General features: G+C 39.2%; 1 protein-coding gene across 1 annotated transcript; it reads left to right on the top strand.

Moving 5' to 3' along the window:
• Positions 1-1,093: 1,093 nt before the first annotated feature.
• Positions 1,094-22,194, top strand: LOC139688116 (uncharacterized protein-like). The gene is made up of 2 exons (XM_071585544.1): positions 1,094-1,486; positions 21,925-22,194. The coding sequence occupies exons 1-2, from the start codon at positions 1,094-1,096 to the stop codon at positions 22,192-22,194; spliced, it is 663 nt and encodes a 220-aa protein (XP_071441645.1).
• The last annotated feature ends 3,556 nt before the right edge of the window (positions 22,195-25,750 follow it).

The following is a 25,750-nucleotide window of genomic DNA, read 5'->3' as shown; positions in this document are numbered from 1 at the left end:
GGCATAAATATTGCTAATGCTTTACAGTTAAAGTTGAACTTATGAGCATTTATTGTCCTCCTGCAATTTATTTATTTATCTCGTGTTTTCTCATATAATATGTATTTAATATAAATGTTCATTAGTTCTTGTATTTGTGCATATCTAATATGTAAATCTCTATGATTGATATGTTGGGTATTATAAGTTTGTTGGCTCATTTTTGCAATCTAAATTACATTGAATTATAGAAAACAGCGACCATGTTTAAAAAATCTAAACATTCCTATATAAAACTATTCGCTTTCATTTCTACTTTCTCAGCAAAGTTTCAATTCGAATAGCACGATACTGTTTTGGATTCTATCAAAATATTCTTTCCTTATTTTTGACGATGTGTATCCATTCATCTAATTCTCTTTAAAAAATCAGTAGTAATATTTATTGCTTGTAGCTGAAATCATCTTCTCACGAGTTTCTTGGAAATCAGAGCATTTTTGAATCACTTAATCAGGCATTACGTGCGTATCATCCATCCGACCACATTTTGTCGGAGTAATTTGTTGTTGAATTCAGGACTAATTCCTTTTAAACTCCCATAACCACCGCTAACAATTGAGTTTCCGGTACATTTTCACATATTGCCAGATTTCGTATTCTTTTTTCTCATGCATTCATTCATAATGCTTTTTTACGGTTTTTTCCGGAAAATTTTCTACTCTACTCCAAGTTGCTTCTGTTGCTCTATTCTTCTTTGCGGCACACTATCCTTCCTTCACTCACGATCTTCTTCTTTAGATATATGCAACAGCGTCAGTCATGCTTCTAGAGTAATCTCTTTTTCAAGCACACAAATGAATATCATAATACGATAACAAGCCAGAGCCTCATCTTCATTATTTATGTTTGAAGCATTGTTTTTCATCCATATCTTTATCTAAATAGTCTTCTAATTATGTCATACGTATAGAAAACTTCTCCTAATCGACCCAAAGGCTCATCCTTCATACTACTTCCCATCTTTCCCCAGTCTTCCTTGAATGCTCGTAGAGGGTTGACGTGTTTAGCGGTCGCTCCGTCCCACTTTCACTCCCAGACAATTCTCGCTGCTGCAATGCCTCCCAAGGTCAACCATAACGGACCAAAGGACGATCATTCCCATGACCACGCCGAGTTAAAGTCCATGCTGGAAACAATAAACAAAACCATGGCGAGTTTCCAAGAAGAGCTGGAAACGGCAAAGAAGGACGGCTCCGAAGAAAAGATGGTGAAAATTACGTCGCTCGAAGAAAGATTTATCAGCTTTCGAAATGGAATCAACGGAGACCTAAATCATCTTTCTGAAAGGTTGAAGGACATTGAAGAACGCGTCTCCAGGTTTGACTACCGCCTCGATGATCTTGAGCAGTACTCGAGAAGAAATTGTCTTCTTATACATGGGATCAATGAAGAAAAAGGTGAGAACTGTTTGCGTGTAGCCACAGATTTCTTCATTAATAAATTAAAGGTAAGCGTGAACCCCATGTCCCTTGACCGAAGCCACAGGATAGGTCCATTTAAGGAATCCCACAAGTATCCTCGACCCATCATCGTAAAGTTTATCTCCTATCAAGATAGGGATCAAGTGTGGAGGGCAAAAAGAAACCTAAAAGCGAGCGGGTTTCTCATAACAGAGTCACTCACAGCCACTAGGAAGCGTCTGCTACTTGCCGCCAAAGATCTCGCCGGGCCGAAGAACGTATGGACACAAGATGGTAAAATAACTATTTTAAAACCTGATGGCTCCAGGATTTATGTATCAAATGAAGGAGACATGCAGCAGGCGAGTGTTGATTATAACTCTCGCAATATTTCATCGAGGAGCGGACGCCGCTAACTCAGTGTGTGAATTGCCTTGAAGGCATACTTGCCTACCACGAGCATTTTTGACCAACCGCTTGCAGATAGATTAAAATAATTAAATACAGTGATTTGTGACTTGCCAGTGCTCTCTCTACTACCGCGAACACATTCCCTCATAGTACCTTACCGCGCCGCACTCTTACCTTTTGGTACTCGAAATTCCTGCCTTCCGTGCTTTGTGCCTCTACATTCTCGTCGCCCACTCTCCGGAAATTACTCCTGATCTGCCTTCTTTCATTCTGTGATAGTGACTTCCCACCACATCTTACTCCTGCATCTCTAACCTTCTATACCCTGTTGCTGCTTGATCCAGCTCACCTGTTCCTGATCTACGTTGCGAAGTCATCAAGTGAAAAGTGATTTAGTGTCAGTGCCCAGTGCTTTTCCCCTAGTTGTCTTAAATAGTGCCTCCCTTTTAAATAGTGTCTTATATTCTTTTTCCCATTTGAATAATCATCCCGTAGTGCTGTGTTTAGAAGTAATTTAGTGAAAATTTATTTAGTGTCAGTGCGTAATGCTTTTCCCATATCTCACTTGATAGTGCCTTCCTTTCAATTGAGTTTGCAAGATCTTTATTTACTTGTTTCCTGCAATTGTTTAGTCTTTGCGTAGTGCATTGCTTAGCGCCTTTCCCATCTAGTGCTTTTCTGAACAATCTCGTAGACTACCTTAACAAATACAGTGTATCACTATTAACGTACCAATGCTTTTAATCTTGTAAATACTTAGATCTTTAATATTTTTAATTCTTTCCTCTTATGCTTCTGCTTGTGTTAATATAGATAGCTTCGCTATTTCCAGTATTTATCTAAGAAGTATGATGAACCCCTCTTTTGGCTATCAGGTTCCTAAAAACATAACTTCCCAGTCGTCACCCGTAAGCCATTACGCCTTCCCAAATTCCCAAACTCATTATCGCATACCCACTACCTTACCCCCACGGCAGGACACCCTCGGCCATACCCCGCCAGTAACACCATCACCGCAGGATGCTCTCCCACTCCTTTCCACTCAAAATACCTTGACCCCCACAGGTAACATCGCTAATCCTTGTCCCTCATACACGACTGAATTCCCCGATAATGACCTTGTGTCATTACATTTTACTCAGCTACCAACAAAATACCGGTTCGGATTTTCCCAAACCTTTTCGCCCTTAGACCCTTTTGCACCAGAATTCTTCCCTAAAAGCCACCACAGATCCCTAAATCCTCTGGCACCGGAATTCGTCTCTTTCCAACTTGAAGGTAAAAATACGTCTCGAAGACTTTCCTCTGCAACCATCTACATCTACATCTACTTAATACCCCGCAAGCCGCCGCAAGGGCGTGTGGCGGGGGGTGCTAGGACACCACCCGTAATTTAGAAAAGAAAAAGAAAAAAAAAACCGCATGCAATAACGACAAAATCATATATAAAAAAAAACATAGCATACATTCATGCATGAACACTTACACCCCACACACATGCAAACACTCAAACTACCAACTAACATACACATGCACCTGAAAGTATACCTAACATCTCTATAGTGTTTAATTTTGTTCCGACTAGTAAATTCAACGTTTTTAATATTTCTAAAGTGACTTCGGTTTCTTGCTATTATGATTACTGATTGTTCGGGGAAAGAATGAGTATTTGTACCTATCTGTCTTAGAATCTATCTCCCTTAGTTTATCTTTGTGGTCTGATCTACCTAAGTAGTGTGGGGCCATTATAATTCCTTCAGTGTCATATTTAAACTCGTTTGTTCTGAACCTTTCTAAAAGTCTAAGCCTCGCTTGTTCTCTCCGCACTTCAAGTGGTTCCCAGCCTAAATCCCCTAAGAGACCTGTCACACTTGTGTTTTTATCATAACAATTTTTAACGAATCTAGCGGATTTTCTCTGGACTTTATCTAATTCTTTTTGCCAAATTTTCTCCCACGGATCCCAAATACTTGCGGCATATTCCAAATGAGGTCTAACTAGAGCAAAATAACACCTCTCTTTAACTTTTTCATTACATTTCCCCACCACCCGTTTTATGAAGCCAAGTTTCTTTAAAGCTGATCCGCATATTGTCCTGATATGTGCTCCCCATGAAAGGTGTGGTGTTAGAACAACCCCCAAATATTTAACTTGATTTGCCGTGGTCAATACTGAACCCTCTATTTTGTAGTTTATATCCTGTTCCTCGCTTCCTTTATTCCAAAATTTCAAAACTGCACATTTATCTATATTAAGTGTTAATCCCCATTTATTGCACCATTCCGAGATATTGACTAAGTCTCTAGAGAGTAGCTCGCGATCTAGTTGGCTCCTTATTTCCCTGTATATCACCGTGTCGTCAGCAAATAACCTTAGATTGCTACTAACGTGTGTGCTTAAGTCATTTATGTATATTAAGAACAGAAGAGGCCCTATTACACTTCCCTGGGGGACGCCCGAAGTTACATCTCTCTCCGTTGAGCACAACCCATCTATGACTACTATTTGTTTGCGGTTTGACAAGAAGTCTCTAATCCAATTAATTATTTTCTCATTGATCCCATAGTATTTAAGTTTATGTAACAATTTATTGTGTGGGACTTTGTCGAAGGCTTTTTTGAAATCCAGGAATACTGCATCGACTTGTGTGTTGTTTTCTCCTAATCTAAGTATATCGTGAATGAAGAGACCAAGTTGTGTTTCGCAAGATCTGCTTTTCCTAAGTCCGTGCTGGTTGTGGATTAGTATTTCCCTACTATCAAGAAATCTCATAATGTTAGTGACAATAATGTGTTCCAATATTTTACAAGAGATCGATGTTAAAGAAATGGGTCGGTAATTGGTTGGTTTATCCCTATCGCCGCCTTTATAGATGGGAGTTATATGGGCTAGCTTCCAGTCGCGAGGCACTGAGCCTTCTTCTATCGATTTTAGAAAAACAATATGTAAAAATGGGGCAATGTCGTCAGCTAATTCCTTTAATATTCTAGCAGGTATTTCTTCCGGACCAGGAGCCTTGTGTGATTTGATACTACGCAGCAGATGTACTATTCCCTGCTTGGTCAGTGTAAGATCGCTCATGTGTTCCCCGGGTGGGCGTGGAGGATCGTTTGGTGCTTTTGTGTTTTTGTTGTAGACGCTCTGGAAAAAATGGTTTAAAATATTTGCCTTTTTCACGCTATCTGTAATGATTTCTCCATTTTCCGTCTTCAAAGAGTGAACAGTGGGACGTTTACCCTGTATTTCCCTAACATAGGACCAGAATGACTTTGGATTTTCCTCAAGATATTCGCTTAGCATTTTAGATTTAAAAGAGTGTAGTGCTGTGCGCATAATACTTTTCGTCTTACTACGACATTCTTTTAGTAGCTGTTTGGTTGTATTCACATAAATTATATCGTCACTTTTTAAACTCTTTTTGAAATTTGACTGTAGCTTTCTTTGCCTTCTTAATGCCGATCTGACTTCCCCGTTGTACCATCTAGGTTCCTTACTGTCGCATTTGAGTTTGGACGGGATGTACGTCTTCAATCCTTCGCGTAAAATATTTAAGAAATAATTCCAAGTGTTCTCTGTATTTGTTGTCAGTGTTTTTGTCTTGTATTCTGGTAATTTTATCTTTAAATATTCTCTTAGTCCGTTAAAATTTGCCTTGTTGTATAGGTATATTTTACGCTTTTCTTTGTTTATTTTGACGAACTTAGTTTTTAACTCCACAAGAATAGCCTTATGGTCACTGATTCCGTCTATTATTTCAATGTTAGTAATGATTTCGGGCATAGAAGTCGCAAAGATGTCTAGTATGCTTTGGCCCCGTGTTGGTGATTTAACTATTTGTTCTAAGGAGTGTTTTGTGAATATATGAAGGAGTTCTTGGCATGAATCTCTGTTTTTGGCAGATTTTCCTACGCAGTAGTTGTCCCAGTCAATTGACGGTAGATTTGTGTCGCCAGCGATTATAGTAATACTGTTGCTTTGTCTGCTGCTGATAGTGGATATTTGTTCGTCGAGCTTGTGTAGGACATCTGTGTTAGAATCTGGGGGTCTATAAAATGAACACACGTATAGGCTTCTGCCGTTGTAGTCCTTAATGTTGCACCAAACGCTTTCTATGTCATCTACGCCGCATTCATATCGTTGGCTACTAAGATGTGACTTTACTGCAATGAATACTCCCCCACCCAACCTATTTGGTCTGTCCCTTCTGTAAATTGTGAAACCGTTTAGAAAAACCTCATTGTTTGCTATATCTCCCGTGAGCCAACTTTCCGTTCCAACTACTATGTCTGCGTTTGTACTGACAAAAATATGTTCAATATCCGATATTTTGTTTCTAATGCTACGGCAGTTTAATGTTATAATTTTAATATGGCTAATAACTTCTTGTTTTTCGGTTTTATGTACGCTAACAAAACTGTTTTGAGACGATTCGTGGTGAACAGAGACAAAAGAATTACATTCACTTGCATTGCTACCTGTTATGTATGTAGAGGCACCAATTTTATTAAATTTACGTGGGTTATATGTTGTTTTAACGCAAGTGTTTGTTTGTTCAATTTTTTTGGGGACATGAGAGGCATTACCTGAACTGAATTGACAAAAAGCGCTGGATTCTACTTTATTTTTCCCAATATATGACCTACGCTCTTGCCTACCAGCTATGCTAAACCCTCGAAACGTGTTCGTGTAACCTACGCGCTACCAACTGCGATGCCTCGGCAGTATAATGGACCCCGGAGCGATTAAGGGGTACCCGACACGATGAGAGGACGGGCCTCAGATCAACGAAGTCCGCTCCGATTCCCCGGCAAAATCCCAGCAATCTCTGATTTAAACCCTCAATGCGGCTCCAAACGAGCCTTCCGCGGTCTACACGCGGCACAATACTACATATACTTAATTTAATTGGGACCTTCAACTCTGCCTCGACTCGTTTCACCTCCGAGTGCATCTCCTTAAAGGAGCGCAGGATCTCTTCAGATCCACGTTCCGAGGCGTCGTTTGTCCCGACATGAGCCACAATGCGTAGCTTGGAGCAGCCCGTATTACTGACGGCCGCCTTCACCGCCAGCGTCACCTGGGGTACCCCGCCGCCCGGTATACACCAGGACGACAAGAATCCAACACCTCCCTCCTGTTGGACTCTGTGGCGCAGCGGGTTCATTATACGCCGGACATTTGAGCTACCTAATATAACGGTTCCCTCCCTCCCCGACCGCTGATGCCTTACCCTAGGCAGTGCCCTCGGAGTAGGGATAGGGGCTGCAGGTACGGTGGTGCTGTCATCCGACAGCACCTGGTACCTGTTGGAGACGGGGATGGTATCTGCCTCCGCAGAGTCCAATCCTCGCCGCAGCGTTACCTTCCCCTTGCCCCGAGAGACGACCCTCCAATCAACATCTACAACCATTGATCTACGTGAACGATACGTGGCTCCAAGTTAATTCTTTAACAATCAATTAACCATATGCAGCATTTTTAGATCTCACCCTCGTTCTTTTCAAATAATTTACCTCAACGCCCAAAGTCTCTCTGCGCACCTTGACGAATTGTGTCAACTTCTACCTAACAACGACGTTCATGCAATTTCCATCGCTGAGACTTGGCTTAAGCCTCATATGCCTACCTCATCCATCAACATTCCTGGCTACAACTTCTATCGACATGATCGTATCGGCAAGGGTGGTGGAGGCGTAGGTGTCTACGTGAGAAAAGATCTCTCATTCAAAATTATATCAAAAAGTTCTTCCGTTTACTGCAAAAGACCAGAGTTCGCATTCTTAGAGATAACCTTCAACCTACAAAAAATTCTTTTAGGCATAGTTTACCGCCCACCCAAGATAGGTTATTTTTCCGACTTGGAAGAAGCATTATCTTCCCTCATTCCGAACTACTATGACCATGTTATTATTACTGGTGACTTCAATGCCAACTTTCTTTCCTCAACTCACCTCAACTCAACCACGATATACTTAGATCGGGAGAAAACAACACACAAGTCGATGCAGTATTCCTGGATTTCAAAAAAGCCTTCGACAAAGTCCCACACAATAAATTGTTACATAAACTTAAATACTATGGGATCAATGAGAAAATAATTAATTGGATTAGAGACTTCTTGTCAAACCGCAAACAAATAGTAGTCATAAATGGGTTGTGCTCAACGGAGAGAGATGTAACTTCGGGCGTCCCCCAGGGAAGTGTAATAGGGCCTCTTCTGTTCTTAATATACATAAATGACTTAAGCACACACGTTAGTAGCAATCTAAGGTTATTTGCTGACGACACGGTGATATACAGGGAAATAAGGAGCCAACTAGATCGCGATCTACTCTCTAGAGACTTAGTCAATATCTCGGAATGGTGCAATAAATGGGGATTAACACTTAATATAGATAAATGTGCAGTTTTGAAATTTTGGAATAAAGGAAGCGAGGAACAGGATATAAACTACAAAATAGAGGGTTCAGTATTGACCACGGCAAATCAAGTTAAATATTTGGGGGTTGTTCTAACACCACGCCTTTCATGGGGAGCACATATCAGGACAATATGCGGATCAGCTTTAAAGAAACTTGGCTTCATAAAACGAGTGGTAGGGAAATGTAATGAAAAAGTTAAAGAGAGGTGTTATTTTGCTCTAGTTAGACCTCATTTGGAATATGCCGCAAGTATTTGGGATCCGTGGGAGAAAATTTGGAAAAAAAGAATTAGATAAAGTCCAGAGAAAATCCGCTAGATTCGTTAAAAATTGTTATGATAAAAACACAAGTGTGACAGGTCTCTTAGGGGATTTAGGCTGGGAACCACTTGAAGTGCGGAGAGAACAAGCGAGGCTTAGACTTTTAGAAAGGTTCAGAACAAACGAGTTTAAATATGACACTGAAGGAATTATAATGGCCCCACACTACTTAGGTAGATCAGACCACAAAGATAAACTAAGGGAGATAGATTCCAAGACAGATAGGTACAAATACTCATTCTTTCCCCGAACAATCACTAATCATAATAGCTAGAAACCGAAGTCACTTTAGAAATATTAAAAACGTTGAATTTACAAGTCGGAACAAAATTAAACACTATAGAGATGTTAGGTATACTTTCAGGTGCATGTGTATGTTAGTTGGTAGTTTGAGAGTTTGCATGTGTGTGGGGTGTAAGTGTTCATGCATGAATGTATGCCATGTTTTTTTTTATACTACCTCGATCAAAAAGTTCCCGGAATAACCACCGTGTGGCGCTCCCATCGTTCCGATTTGAGTTCTGTTTTTTTGTTAAATTGGTACATCTGTTGTTGATATTCCCTTTAAATCTTAGTGTCATAACTTGACATTTGCAAAAGTTACGTAGCCAAGAGTACATCTATCTCTGTGTGTGTTGGCGATTTTTTACAATTGCAGAAATGGATTTAAATTTGCAACAACGAACTTGTATTAAATTTTGCGTAAAAAACGGATTTAGTGGCGCACGGACGTTGGAAATGTTGGAAAAGTGTTTCGGCAACGATTCTCTAAAAAAAAACGGTCGTTTACCAGTGGCACGAGCGGTTCAGAAGTGGTCGTGAGTCAATCGAAGATGATGAACGCAGTGGCAGACCATCGACATCGAAAGTCGGTGAAAAAATTGATAAAGTAAATGAAATGTTGGTCAATAACCGCAAATTAACCATCAGAGAAATAGCGGAGGACTTGAACATTGCCTATGGATCCGCCCAAGACATTGTGGTTAATGATTTGGGTTTCCGTCGTGTAGCAGTAAAGTTGGTGCCGAAAGACCTCAATTTCATGCAAAAAAGAGACCGTGTTGACGTCGCAAAAGACATGATTTGCGAGGCTGAATCCGATCCCACATTCATCAAAAGGATCATTACTGGAGACGAGACGTGGGTTTATGAGTACGACACGCAATCCAGACATCAGGCAAGTGAATGGCGTTCACCAAATGAGCCGAGACCAAAAAAACCACGTCGTTTTCAGTCAAAAAAGAAGGCAATGCTGACGGTTTTCATGGATTACAACGGTGTAGTGCATCATGAATTTTTGCCAGAAGGCCAGACAGTAAACAAAGAGTATTATTTGGGCGTTATGAGACGTTTGCGTGAAGCAATTCGCCGAAAGAGACCAGAAATGTGGGCAGAAAACTCGTGGATTTTGCACCATGATAACGCACCGTCGCACAGTGCTATCATTATTCGTAATTTTTTGACGAAAAATGCAACAAATACCATCCAACAGCCACCGAATTCACCTGATTTGGCTCCCTGTGACTTCTTTCTGTTCAATCGAGTTAAAAAACCATTACGGGGAACGCGTTTTAGCAGCCGAGAGGAAGTAATGGAAAAATCGCAGGAAGCACTGATGGACATACCGAAAACCGAATATAAAAAATGTTTCGAGGATTGGATCAAGCGCTGGCATAAGTGTGTTGCAGTCGATGGGGATTACTTTGAAGGGGACAATATAGATTTAGATGAATAAACTTGTATTTTTAATTTTCTGAATAAATTCCGGGAAATTTTTGATCAAGGTAGTATATGATTTTGTCTTTATTGCATGCGTTTTTTTCTTTTTCTTTTCTAAATTATGGGTGGTGTCCTAGCACCCCCCGCCACACGCCCTTGCGGCGGCTTGCGGGGTATTAAGTAGATGTAGATGTAGATGAACTCATGACTCTAAAACAATTACTAACTCTATGTCATCCCTCGGTCTTAGCATACTTCCCCTAGAACCTACCCATCATACATCTTCATCAGCCACTTGGCTTGATGCAATAATTACAGCCAACCCTGACAAAATCACAACATATGGGCAACTTTCTGCCCCAGGAATATCCATGCATGATGTGTTATTTTTAACATACTCAGTTAGATGTCCTAAATTTAAGCAGAAATTCATTCTTACTCGCGATTTCAAGTCCATAGATGACAAATACCTGGTATCCGATGCGGCTACCATTCCATGGCAGTCTATAGAATTCATCAACGACATAGATAAAAAAGTAGAACTATTTAATACGTTCTTAAATGATCTAGGAGACAAACATGCACCGTTTAGAAAAATCCGACTGTCCAAACCACGCTCCCCTTGGATAACAGATGAAATAAAATACTTGATGCGTAGGCGTGACGCAGTCTATAGCCTGTTTAAAAAACATAAAAACGAAAATGTATTCAATATCTACAAAAAACTGCGTAACAAAACTAAACAAGTCATTAGAAATTCCAAAATCAGATATGCCTTCCAAGTATCTAAAGAGCCCCCGTCACATATTTGGAAAAGCTTGAAGTACCTTGGTGTCGGAAAAACTAAAAATCAACACTCCCTACCTGCTGACATTTCTCCAGACGACCTAAACCGTTTATTCACAACCCCACCGACGGAAATCGACTTTAATGCAAAAAATGAATACATATACAGTTTGCAAAATTCTGAACCAACTCCAGTTTCTGCTGGAAGCTCATTCAAAATTTCTCCCGTCACACAAATGGAAGTCCTCCAGGCCCTCAAAAAAATCAAGTCCTCCTCAGATGGAGCAGACGGAATTTCAGCTATTCTCATACAAAAGTTACTTCCTATTGTACTTCCTGTTTTAACTCATATCTTTAATTGGTCTATTTTAACTGAAACATATCCCTCCCTCTGGAAACGTGCCCTCGTCCGTCCCATCCCCAAAAAATCCACACCCACTAACATTGCTGAATACAGACCAATCAGCATCTTGCCTCCTTTATCAAAAGCATTCGAGAGACTCATTCACGAACAAATTTCAAAGTTTTTGAATGAAAATAACTTACTTGATCCTCTACAATCTGGCTTTCGGTCCTCTCACAGCACAGCTACCGCTCTCCTTAAAATAACAGATGACATCCGACTATCCATGGATCGCAAAGAGGTGACAATAATGACTCTCCTAGACTTAACCAAAGCCTTCGACTCTATTGACAAAGATATTCTCTTAGCAAAACTTCAAAACCTGAATTTTTCTTCCTCGTCTTTACTGTGGATTCGCTCATACCTAAGTAACCGATTCCAAAGTGTGACTACACCTAATTCATCCTCTAACTGGCTTCAAATACACAGGGGTGTTCCACAAGGATCCATTCTTGGACCTTTGCTTTTTTCCCTGTATATAAACGATATTAGTAAATGCATTTTAAATTGCAATCATCACCTTTATGCCGATGATTTACAAATATATCACCATTCCCGCCTTCAAGACCTACCTACAATTATAAACGAAATTAATGCAGATCTGGCTGCTTTGTCACTATGGGGAATAAAAAATTTATTGAAAATAAACCCAATCAAAAGTCAGTCCATCATAATTGGATACCATAAAATACATTCTAAAATAAGTATTGATAAACTACCACCACTAAAATTGCAAGGATCTATCATACCATACCTAAAGACAGTAAATAATTTAGGCTTAACCATAAATGAAACATTATCTTGGACTGATCATGCAATTGCTATCTGCAGAAAAATTAACTCATCCCTGCATTCACTGAAAAGGTTAAAGCACATTGCTCCCCCCTCCTTAAAGATGCTTCTTGTGTCCACTCTTCTCATACCCAACTTTGATTACTGTGATGTAGTATACCAAGACCTTTCAGGCGAACTAAAAACCAAACTCCAGAAGACCCATAATTCCTGTGTGCGGTTCATATGTGATCTTAGGAAGTACGATCATATTTCCGACTCATTTAGTAGAATATCCTGGTTAAAGCTAGAAGGCCGCAGGCATTTACATATTCTTTCACTTCTCTACGGAATACTTTCAAAGCACACCCCTAATTATCTATACAAAAACTTCCTCTTCATCAACTCAATCCACAACAGAAATACCAGGGGTAATAACAAACTTCTTGTCCCACACCATCGCACGGAAATCTATCACAAATCTTTTCATGTTACAGCATGCCGTCTGTGGAACTCTCTCCCAGATGACATAAAAAAACTCTTCATCAACAACAACATTTAGAAGAGCACTTCACAAGTTCATTTTCCTCAGGTACTTAACTTAACCAGTATCCCTCCGTCATTCCACTCAGCTGTTATACAGATCACTGTGTCTACTTTGTTTTTTACCCTGCTTTTTGTTTTGTCATCTCAAGCGGTAGGAGTTTGCGTAATTATTTTTAGAAACATCACGCTTCTCATTACTCCGCATGTGTTGTCAATGTATTTAATTTCTCCATTTCAATTTCAGTAACTTAATAATATGTATACTCTGTAAAAATGATTGTTACAATGTACATGTATCTTTCCTCTAATTAATAGGGTTTTCGCAGGTTTTTCACACCCCCCTTCTCTTCGTGGGTGTTTTTCCTGCGTGGGTTTTTACTAGTTGAGCAATGCCACGCTCTCCCTAGCTTTTCCCACAAACCTCATTCTTTGCTTAGACTTTCCTCATTTTATTGTACTCTATCATCACTGTCATTTAATTTGAGTATTTGAAGGAGTATTCTTAATTTATATATGTATATGTATGTATGTATGGGTGTGTATGTGCGTACTTATGTATGTATTTATGCATGTGTATGAATGCATGTATGTATGTTTTATGTGTGTATATGTATGTGTGTGTGGATATGTATGTATATGTGTATGTATGTGTATGCATATAGGTATATATGTGTGTGTATGTGTATGCATATAGGTATATATGTGTGTGTATGTGTATGTATGTGTATGTGTGTGTCTATATATATGTATATACTTTTTTCTTTTCGATGTGCAAATTTGGATTAATGAATTTATGTCTATCTCTATGTGTTTATGTTTAGATTTGAATGTAACTGTAAGTTTAAATGGCTAATATTATATGTATATGACGATGGGTTAAATGGAAGAAGGGACCATTTGGTCTCAATTTCGCCCAAATAAAGACCACTATCTATCTATCTATCTTTCAAGTGCATATCCGTACTGATCCAAACATTATCATACCAGCTGTCAATGTACAAAATTGCATAATGAAATGTGCGATACAAGTAGCAGGGCCTCCATCACATTTCACTGTCTCAACACTATCACTTTAAGTTAATTATTATTATTTCTCAGATATATTAAACTAACAGCTATACTTTAATCACACTGAGTGGAATTCTGTACATTTTCAGACGTTTTTATTAAAATTGTCCAACTGGAAGTTTACAAAGACAATTCTTTTGTGTAAGGATTTTCATTTTTGTAAAAAATGAAACTGAAAAGTTATTTTTTAGGATCAATATATCGAATTGATGATATTAGCCTGAATAAATCACTCTATAGAACCGCTGATCTATTATCTTATCGCAATGCTTGCGAAGTGGTTTATCGCGACAGCCTGCTGCGATTTTGACTAAAATTGTGTTATACAGGTTTCCGGAAATACCGTCTTCTGCTCCATGAACCAACCTTGAGTACAAATCTCATTGCTTTCGCCATGCATTCCCGACATCGACCGACGCTGAGAGACGACGGGTGGCTGACTCTTCGCCTGTCACACAAAAGGACCAAAGGGAAGGCGGAGAGGAGGGAATAAGCGGTCGGGAAACATTAAGAGGGGACACGGGGCGGGGAAAAGGGAAGCGAAAAGGAAGTTTGTCTCCAGAATAGAATAAGTTCCGGAAAAGTGTAGGAGATGGCCTTTCCTTTATCGCCCTCGCACAAAAGGTCTTCCCATGGAAACAACGGAAAAGAGGGCGGAGACAAACGGACGATGAGGCCGTAACTGCCGGGTTCTTCGGCCACCATCACCCCATCCCTACGTCTCCCTTTGCTCACTGAAATTCCCTTCCCCCCCTTTAGCTTCTCAGCGGTACTGCTCCACCACTCTCTTCCTTCCAGCAATGCCTCTAACACCACTGCCCTTCCAATCTCCTCGCATTTCCTCCTCTCAAGCTTTTTTCCTTTTCTCTCCTCGTTTCCCCTTCCACTTCAACACTCAAACCCACGCAATACTCAATTCTTTCTCATTTCCAGCCTTCCCGTCTTTCCAAAACTATTTCGTTATCTCTTATCTCGACAATCCTCTCCATGACAGATAACCCCTCGTTTTTTTAGCGTTTATTCGTCCTCTGGAAGAGCAGCATCCATCCATTGCTTCGGCTCTCCCTGTTTTCTTCTCCACCACTCAGGGGATCGTTACCTTAATGGCGGCCGACACATTAGCAAAACTCTCCAGTTGTCCCATCCTCCCGCAAGTCATTTGGGAAGAAATTTCTGAAGAAACTCTTTAATAATTCAAATTAGTCGGAGATTTGGCTACCAATATTGGAAAACACCGCTTTTGCTCGGGCACGAATTTCTATTGTGTAGTTTTATGCGGGTCTTCCGTCCATTTGGAAAGCACAGCGATAGTTAAGAAAGGCGTTTAAGTCTATTCACTCATCCTACCACATTTTCAAGGAACATATCTTACCTGTATATTATTGAAAAGTGAAAAAACCTAATTTAGTATGTACGCCAAATGGTAGGTCAAACTTATCCCGTTAAATTACAGTTTAGGCGAAGAACAAATATATTCTTAATGTGTAAATAGGTATAAAGGATAGATTCAGATTAAAATTTGTGGAATAATTTCATTGTACCGTTAGCAAAGTAGCTGGTGATGTTCCTCAACAAATCTTAAGAAACAGACCATGGTTTCAAAAGGTAAATGTCATTAGCTAGGTAAAATACTTGTATTGGGTATCTTCTTTTATGTGCTTCAATAGTTTATACCCTCACCTCACTTCTCCTACAGGTAAATCTTCTGATTTCCTTCTGATTACAAAAATACCTTTATGTATCTATTCCAATGTATTTTTTATAGTATAACGGAATTTACTTACTGAGCAGCCCTCGTATCCACGAATGGACGCGAGATATTTTCCCTTTATAATGTTGGCTAGGGCCTGGCACTCTATAGGGTAAAACGCTGGGATAATTATCGTAGGTCTCGATAGGTTTGATTCTCGGTTACGCTTCTGCGCACCTTTGACCCCGGCAGAGTGAATCTTATTTTACTAGATCTTCCTGGGAAACCACTGACAACGATAGGACATGGATTGACCTTCCTAGCCTGATGTGTTTTCACAAGCCTTAGTATTATGTGAACTCTACCTTTACCTATCAAGCCAACTTGGATTGATTAGTTTGTTAAATGGCAATTATATACTGAAAAAATAGTCGATTTTCAATATAAATTTGGGTGGAACATTAAAAAGTCAAAAGTTCATTTCACGCTTTTAATCACATTTACCGTTCTGGATAAACAACTCAATTGATAATCCAAATATGCCCTGGGGTTTGATGATTGCGTAAGTGCTGGTTCTTCGACCACCGTTGGAAAAAAAACTATAATGAAGAGAGGGGTAACTGAATACCAGGTGCACAATAAACACATTTAACAGCCGCTTCCTAAGAGCACTGTAATGTTCACAGCTTTTTCAAGCATCCATATTCTATTAGTCTTTCACTGCGTAGTATTTATTTATTTAACGAATTTTATTGTGGCGGGTTTGAGAATCAATAATCTCTTTTTCCAGTTAACCCTATACATACATACAGTAAAGGCAATCACAAACATCCAAGCCTTAGGAGAAGGAAAATTCTCCTAGGCGGGAACCCGCGTACCGACTCGTACCCGCGTACCGAACCGCGTACCCCGTCGTACCCGCGGCTTCCGAGTTGGCAGGGGAGGGTGTTACCGCGCCACCTCAGGGACTGGTATGGAACAAAAAAATGAGTGTTTATTGGTTATTACTGTCTACAAATTCCGTAAATCTATTCATTAGTTAGGCGCCGCTAATGATACCATTTCCTGTTACTCAAAATGTAATTCAATTTCACAAGGGTTTTTTATCAGCTGACCAAAGGCCACGAAAAAATTATTTTATCAGTATTCCGAGAATTCATCCATTTTTTCCTCATATACCTAGGACATGGGTTAAACTCTTTGGAAGTTTCTGGAAAAATAAAAGAAGAAAGACTGATCTCAGTGGTTTAATGAACGTGTCCTTGGTCCCCGGCGAAATTTCTAGGGTGTTTCATTAGCTTCCCAAATGAGCCTCGTCTTGTAATATTCCTCTCTTCCTACCATCGCTATGCTCTTCATATCCATTTAAGGCCCATCTGTTACAGCATGCTCGATTAGAGTGGATCATAACCAGTGCCCTTGCTTAATGGCTCTCTCGTGTTCTTCAAATCATGCTCCAATGGTCGTTCCTCTTCCTCTAACTTTCCATTTCTGGTATGTTTGATATGGGTTCTGGTTACTTCCTGCAGTCTCCAAAGGAACCCATCCCTTTAATGCATCTTAATGTGCTCATAATATCTTATGTCAAGGTCTGAAGGCGGTATATAAGCCGTATTTTCTCATAATTCAGTCGATTTTGACCGTTATTCCTCTCATGAATGGTAATTTTATTATTCTTTATTGTCTTTTGTTGGATAGTTATCAGCTCTGACCGACACCGATTTTTTCCAGTCTTTTTGTTTCTTTCTAGTTTCCAATTCACTGAAATGTTGCTGCAAATATAGAATAAGAAACTAAAAAAAAAATGATATCTAGGAAGAATTAGAAACTAGAATTTCTTTTTTTTATTATTTTCTCCGTCACCGATAAGGATTGCTGGACTATTAAGAATTTGTACAGTATACCCTAGGTGCTTCTGATGCCACTATTCAGAAAGGACAAATTACTGGCCTCGGTACTTAGAATAATCGGATCGACACGATTCGCACGCCATTTTACGTTAGAAAAGTCTAAAAATCGACTTTTTGTTGGGTGGAGAATTATATGGGCCTAAATTAGGTTCAATTCAGTTTACAATGCAATAGTTGGAGACGCTCAAATCTTTTAGTTATTTTCCGTCTTAGCATTCTTAAATATGAGCATTATAAATATATTTAGAAAGTTCTAAAAGACAACTAGGTATGCAACTACCAATCATTCTAATTGAATAACTCTGAAGAAATTTATTCTCAAAAGTTGAATTGCAACTTTATTTTTATCACATTGAAGATAGCTGAAAAATATCTTTAAAATCTTCACCATTATTGATGGACCGTGATTATAAGAATTTTATAAAAGATTTTTTATTTTTATCGGTTACTAAAATTTAAATGAAACTTAATACTTATGTTCTATGCCTAGCTTGAAATCACCCTCTGCTATACCCAAGTGGTAGTATACAGGGTACCAAGTTAATGTATATTAACCATATATTTTTTCTTCGCGTGTTATGTTGAATACACATTTTTCGTTTTTCAGAATAATTAAGAGAAAATTTATATAATTTCAGAATAATAAAGAGAAAAATTATTCGATCATCAACGATTTTGTCTTGCATGTTAAGACGCAAGTGCTGTTTTAATATCCGTCTGCTTTTCTGTGAGCGTCTGCTCTAAGTATCATAGATATCTTAGATGATATACGAAGTGCATTTTTCTTTCTATCTTACGTTTCGAATGGACTCGAACCTTGCGACTGAACCGAGAATTTCAAAATGATTTTGCAAATGTTGTTACTTTGGGTCAAGTGTTGTCATGTGGACGAAAAGTTTAATTAGAAAGTGATCACATTTGCATTTCCATGTTCGAGAATCAAAAGGCCATCCATCATTTCCCACTCAGACTTAGTGCCTCTCTCTCCTCCTCCCTTTCTAGTTACAATTTACTCTCCGCTAACGTCTCGTCGCTTTCCGACGTTGCATCCTCGCACACCCCAACATAATGGAATTCGTCTTTTTCCAGACCCGTCCGTAGTTTTCTTTTCGTATCCTTAGTCAACTATCGTCGTCTCCTCCCTCTTTTTCCCATTTGTTTCCCCTAGACACTTCCGCCCACCAACAATTCCTCCCCTTTCCTCCAACTACCTCCCTCCCTCCATCGTTTCCTACCTCTCCTCACTACACAACCATTGGTAACTCTGTCTCTGTCTGTCTGTCTCTCTCTCTCTCTCTCTCTCTCTCTCTCTCTCTCTCTCTCTCTCTCTCTCTCTCTCTCTCTCTCTCTCTCTCTAGCACACACACACACACATCCTCGCCACCTTTTCCCCTCGGCTCTCTTCAAAGCCATTCGTATCCAATATCTCCCACTCTTTGTCCTCCTACTCGTCCCCTTCGCTCGGAAGGGCGAGGCGAGGAATTTCTCGAATGAAAACAGTCAACCCTTAGAAGCCACATTTGAAGTGGTGCAATTCTCTCTTCCTTTTCATTCCCCCTTCCTCTCTTTCTTTCCGTCTCTCTTACCCCTTCCCTTCTTCTCTTTCCCTCTTTCTGACAACATTTCTCTCGCACTTCCTTTAATAAGCCGAACTTTTGAATCTCTCGCAAAGTAAAACGTCATTGGTGGGAGATGAGTGGTAGATATTATCCTATAATTCCACCACTGCTCCTTCTCCACATAACCATCTCCTTTTCCTGTTTCCCGAATTCCCTTTAGCTCTTTTGCCAGCTCAGTTTGGGATTTCCTCCTGGGAGGGGAAAAGGTAGACAAGCGGGGAAAGGAGCCAGCGGTGGGGAATAAGGTCACTGTGGTGGAAGGAAAGGAAAGGAAAACGAAAGATCCATCGGGTGAATAATAACGCTTCGCGATAAGTCAACTCTGCCGTCACCGTCCGTAAATGTGTAATCACCCTGTTTTTATTTCGAGTTTGCAAATAAATTGGGAGATCGATAACACCCGTTGCTGTATTTTTTTTGCTGCCGACTTAGGACCGTTTCCTAGAATCAATTTTTGCACCGGAGACCTCGTTCAAATGACACCCCTTTCTCTTCGGAGCGAAAGTTTCGCCTTTAAAAGTGGTGGAATATTGGATTTTTCCCGGCAATTTGGGCCGGACTTGACCCCAAAATGTTCTCCAATCCAAAATGGTAGGGCGTGAGTCTCTTTTTTGTGGGTCAGTGAAAATGCACTTTGGATTTTTTTCGCTAATGAGATACAAAAATATTTTGTCTATAACATTTTACGTTATTTTTTTTCGGTGGGAAGGATATTCGTCCTAGTGAAAATACATTTAGCCACCCCAGGCGATTAATGGTGATGTGCGCGCTCGTTACTTACGAAACAAGGTTTTCAAAAAATTGTGAATAAAATTTCTCAGAGAACAAGTTCAGGGGACGCATAATAAGAGTGGGGAGAAAAATTCAATTTTTATTAGAATTAGCACGTTTTTTCTCTCCCCAATCATTTCGATGCACTAAGAGTTAAGCCAATATTTCACATAAAGGAGCGTTTCTAACAGCACAGATTACGGCTCTCGGCGCTGTTCGTTCCTATATAAATGTACTCAAATAGAAAAACTATAAGCTATAAAGAATCACTATAATATTTATAACCATTTGCAAGCATCATCATTCTTCCTGTGAATTTACTTTTCTTTCATCCGATTCGGTAACTTTCTTTATTTATTAATAGTGATCTACCATTATCAATGTAAATTTAGATAATATCGTTAACGCTCCTTTCTTTTATCTACAAATTGATCTGTCACAATCGAGCTAATTTTGACATTATCAAGAACATTCTTTTAACCGATATTGTATGGTTGTCATGGAAACTCACGATTTACAGGAATTTTTTAAGACGTTTTCTTCCACTTCACGATATTTTGGAGGTATTGTACGATCCAGAAACGGCAAGGAATGAAAAGGTGCGCACTTGTATAGGAGCTCAGGGAGACTGAGTCTCTTCTTAGGTTTGACAGGAGCATCACTGAATGTCCAATTATAGGGATATTTCTTCGTCTCCCCCCAAGCAAGAGACGTTACCAGGTGTTGAAAAAGGTGCATCATTCTTTTCAGTTGAAGTTTTTAGGCTGTTCTGTGAATGTTCCTTGAATTATGAACGATAGCTTCCCGGATTTGTCGAAGGAAATAGGAGTTTTCTTTCTCAAATAAGTTAGATTTGTCAAAGACGATTAGGAAAGTGATCCCGGAGAAAACATGCTTTGCACTAACATATCTAAACTGTGCCCGATTTTAAAATCGAAAATCACTATTTATGCACAAAAATATTAAAGCAATGAATAGCATGGAATTTCTCGCCTTCGATTATAGAAAATTGTCAATAAAAGAAAATTCCTTCCATCATTCAAATTTCAATCATTAATGCTTCAACTAATTCGATATATGACCAAGTATAATAACCATAATTATCTTACATCAGAGTGTTCTTGCATTATAAATGATCATTAGATACTATAGTCTTTCCTCCTTAAACTCATATCACAGGGTTAACTTCATCCCCAATTACAGTAGTAGTTTTGGCGGTTAGAAAAGTTACCTGGATTACCTTATTTGTCTTTACTACCTAGAGTAATCAAAACATTTTTATTTTACCCACTAATGACCAATGATGGACGAACCGTAGATTCTCGAAGGCTAGACCTTGGAATTATTACTTTTTTTCGCATTCTAAGCATAAAGATCGTTTTTATATTTCCTTCTGCTCAAAAAGCATATAATTACACTCGTTAAAATTCTCTAAAGTGCATATTTCTTATTTAATATTTCTCGTATATCCATAGTCTACCTTTAATGACTTCCCTTTGTCATCCCATTAACTTTTAAAATCTATTCCAAACATTATTTTTCATATTAAGGTACCCCCAACAGCTTCTACAGACAAATCTAATATTAATTGGAATTTTTTCCTCTTTTGATAGATTCATTTTGCCTCTCTTTTCCCTGTCTGTTTCAAACGCTTCATCCGAGAACAATTACGTGTACCTTCTCGGATAAATTATTTCAGAAAAATACTGAGAATGATGAATAAATCTTCATTCACCTTTCTTTCTATATTAATTCCGAGTCATAGACCTCCTTCCATTATATCTTAAAAAGTTTATTATAGTTTAATGCGTCAAGCATGCAATAGTGCCGAAGCTAAATTTTACATGAAATTCATCAAATAATTCTGTATTATTCATCAAATTTTTGCTTCTATGTTAATTTCTTTGAAGGAACGAATGAAATAATAATTTAGTTCCTTCCACACATTCATTCATCAAAATGCACACGATATAGTATGTAATAACTTTTTACGTGGTTATTCGTAGCTCTCACTGATCACTGGAGAGCGTTGATGAAATCCCCTCTAAGGAATCTGAGACAGCTGATATAGGGAATGTAGTCAACGAGATTTTGTCTTTGGCCAAGTTCCTGGGACTGGAGATGAATAACAATGATATTGATGAGTTTGTGGAGGAACACAGCCAGAAGCTGACCACTGAAAGGCTTATGAACTTCCATTGTGTTCCACAGGAGGAAGTTGAGGTGGGGAGTTTGTTTGAGGAGGAGGTAACAGCAAAACAACAATCATCTTGCGCAATTTCGTGCAAGGTTTTGGAACATATAGTACGAGTATTGTAAAACGGCCAACGTAAAACATTATTAAAAACGTAGACAAGCACCAGCCGGGTGATTACAGACATAGTTTTGTGCCCTCACATTAATATTGTGCAAGGTTATGGAACATATAGTTGCTAGTTCGATCGTGAGACACCTTGATAAACAGGAGTTATTAATGAAAAATCAGCACGGTTTCCGAAAAGGTAGATCCTACGAGGCTCGACTTGCGCTTTTTGCTTATGATATTCTTATTTCGGGAGAAAGCATTTTTCCAGTGGACGTGATTTTTCCAGATTTTAAGAAAGCCTTCGACAAATTACCTCATAGTAAACTAATTGCAAAGCTAGAAGCATATGGCATAGATACAAATATCCGGGGTTGGATAAAAGACTTTTTGAATGGCCGGGTTCAAAGAGTAGTAATGGATGGAGTTGGTTCAAATGCAGTAGACGTTACTTCAGGTGTTCCCCCAGGGAAGTGTCATCGGACCTCTTTTATTCCTACTTTACATCAACGGCATTGATTCCATTGTCACCTGTAAGATACGTTTATTTTCCGAGGTAACGGTGGTTTACTGTGATATTCGGAATCCTATTAATAAAGCATCTTTATCAGATTGCCTTAATTCTATTCAATTATAGTGCGACACTTGGCAATCACATTAAATTAAAAATGGTGCGTATTGATGAATTTTTGGAAAAATTAATTCCATCCCGAACGCCTACTGCATGGGGAACACCGAAATGGATTGCCTAGAATCGATTAAATATCTAGGCGTAACCTTCACTCACGATTTCTCCTGGCTGAAACACATACGGGGAAAATGTGGACAAGTTAACAAAAAATTACGATTATTCGAAGATTACTGGGTTAATATGATGGAAAGTTCAAAGAAAAATGATATCTTTCGCTGGCCTCATTTAGAATATGCTGCAAATACGAGGGTCATCCGGAAAGTAGTACCCGTTCGTGCCGCATGAAGTGCTGACGACGCGAGTAGCCGCTGGACGAGGTCAGATAGCTTCAGTGGCTTGTCTGCCTTCTCTGAGCCAAGTTGCGTGACGCTAGTATTGCCTGTGTTGTTTCTGTGATTGTTTACAATGTTTAAAAAAATTGAGAACGCCGCCAGTTGTGAAGTGAGGGCAGTGATTAAATTCCTCAATGCAAGAAACGTTCGCCCATGTGATATTCATCGCCAATTAAAGGAGGTGTATGGAGACAATGTAATGGACGAGTCGTCTGTTCGGCGGTGGTGTCGCAACTTCAACATGGGGAGGGGGAACACACACGACGATGAGCGTTCGGGGAGACCGTCTGTCATTACAGACCAACTGGTGAGCTCAGTTGACGAATTCGTGAGGAACGATCGGCGCGTCACAATTGATGACATCTGTGAGCATTTTCCCAATGTTTCTCGAACAATTGTTCATGAAATTGTTAAACACCATCTGCATTATGCAAAAATTTGTGCAAGATGGGTCCCTCGCGTATCTCAATGAGCTGGCGGCGAAGGACTATGCAGCAGGAATACAGAAACTTGTCACACGTTATGACAAATGCCTTAATTTGCTTGGAGATTATGTTGAGAAGTAGTTTAAAGTATCCTCTTTCAAATAAAATTTTTTATGTTTGTTAATATTTACTTTTGTGTCTTTATTTCACGAACGGGTACTACTTTCCGGATGACCCTCGTATATAGGATCCTAGCGAAGTTGGATTATTTCTGAATCGGATCGTGTGCGGCGTAGAGGAGCTAGATTTGTCACTAATCGTTTCTATGATAAACTAAGCAGCGTATCCTAAATATTAGAACAGCTAGGCTGGGTATCACTCACGAGGCGAAGGTTACAAATTTCAAAATTACAGATTAAACCTCTTGCATTAATTGGAAGGACGTTTCTTCAGCAATGATGTTGAAAAGTATTATTACCCCCATCATATTACGGTAGGAGAGATGATGCCAATGAAATTAGTGAGATCAAGGTTCGAACAGATAGATTTAGCATGCCATTTTTCCCAGAACGATAAGGCATCAGAATAACATTGTCCGACAGCGGTAGGGGTAGACATATTCGGGTCAAAATTAGTTTGGTGTGTATTAACCCCTGCCACGCACCCTAGCGGTGGCTTGCAAGGCACTAAACTAAATAAATTTAAAAAAATAAAATCACAGGCTCCCCGAAATTACATTTATGCAATAAGGAACTAAGGATACACCATATGTCCTGCGTGACCTATTTTGTAGCTAACATTTTTCACTAGTTTGCAGCGTTCTTGCAGACGCTCTCCGCATCTTTGCCCCAAATTAGATTTCACACTACACAAACTTCAAATACTAGGAATGTATATGGAATAAAATTGCCTTCAAATAATCAACCTAAATTTTACCGCAAGGAAATAATACATAGTGACTTTCACATTTCTTGTAAATAAAAGCTTGACAACTTTCGGTCATGCGTATCCAATATGTCTTCACGAAGCAGGAAGGAGATTGCGGGAGAAACTGCGGGAGATGCCGCATCAGTAGCTTTTAACGGAGTCATCCGCTAATATGCATTTTAATTAAAAAATTACAGAGTGTAATAATTATTGAACTTGATCAGGATTCGATCCCGTATCCCTCGATATCCGGCCGAGGACTATAGCCAGTTAAGCTGTTGAGGTTTCCTCTTAAACTCTGAAATTTTGGGGGCTTTAAAGGAACAATATGTTGTGGTGAAATATTGTACGTACAATGTCACAAGCATTCGCAGCCGTACGCGAAGCTCTACCGCGGACATCGAGGGATCCGGGTTCAAATCCTGGTCAACATGAATAATTTTTACACTCTGAAATTGTTGAATTGAAAGGAAGTGGATATGCTTTGAATTCTTTATCTCCGTAAGCAGCAGGTGAAGCCTGCACTCTGCAAGTTCACTATCAATGTGTGTGAAGACAGCTCAATTGCTTCAGCGAAACTGCTTGTTTGCAAAAAAGAAAGTAGCGTGCAACAAAACGAGAGGCGGTATTAACTTGTGTTTGACACTTTCCTCCTGAAGCGAACGAGAAATCATAGTTAAATGCCTTCGTTCCGATTTGCAGAAATTTCCAATTCCCAAACACACATAGATAAGTATGCTTAGTAATAGTTTTACTTTATGCATATTAAAGGTTATATACGCTGTTCTCAAGGAAAAATTGGGTCGGATTACACCATATTGATACCACTAAACTTAACCTTTAACCAAAATATTATCTTCTGACCGCACAGGATCCTTTATGAATTTACAATCACTCATTATGAGACGATATTATCAGTAAAAATACTGACGCTGACTCAGTATTTTCATTCAATCTTATCTGTTAATTTATATACGACTCTTTCCCGACAAATTGAACGCCAATTAATAGAATATGTGCTCTTTTCCACATAGGAGACTAATGTGATTCCATTATACTATATGCATAAGCTGCGCAATTTTTTTCATTGTGTTTACTCGCAATCGTATATGAGTTTGTGTGTATACATTTTCTCCTAAGATATATAATAATTCCTTTTAACATAAAATGCATGTATATAGACCAAAATAATTAAAGT

Source organism: Hetaerina americana, unplaced genomic scaffold (assembly GCF_022747635.1).
Source record: "Hetaerina americana unplaced genomic scaffold, ioHetAmer1.1.p SCAF_2, whole genome shotgun sequence".
NCBI lineage: Eukaryota > Metazoa > Arthropoda > Insecta > Odonata > Calopterygidae > Hetaerina > Hetaerina americana.
This window is presented reverse-complemented; position numbering and strand designations above follow the sequence as displayed.

What these genes read in the sequence shown, in the direction of transcription:
- LOC139688116 (XM_071585544.1), top strand. Translation starts at nt 1,094, where the DNA reads ATGCCTCCCAAGGTCAACCATAACGGACCAAAGGACGATCATTCCCAT. An exon ending in TCTTCATTAATAAATTAAAG is followed by an intron (nt 1,487 to 21,924) that starts GTAAGCGTGAAC and finishes ATCCCCTCTAAG; the next exon opens with GAATCTGAGACAGCTGATAT.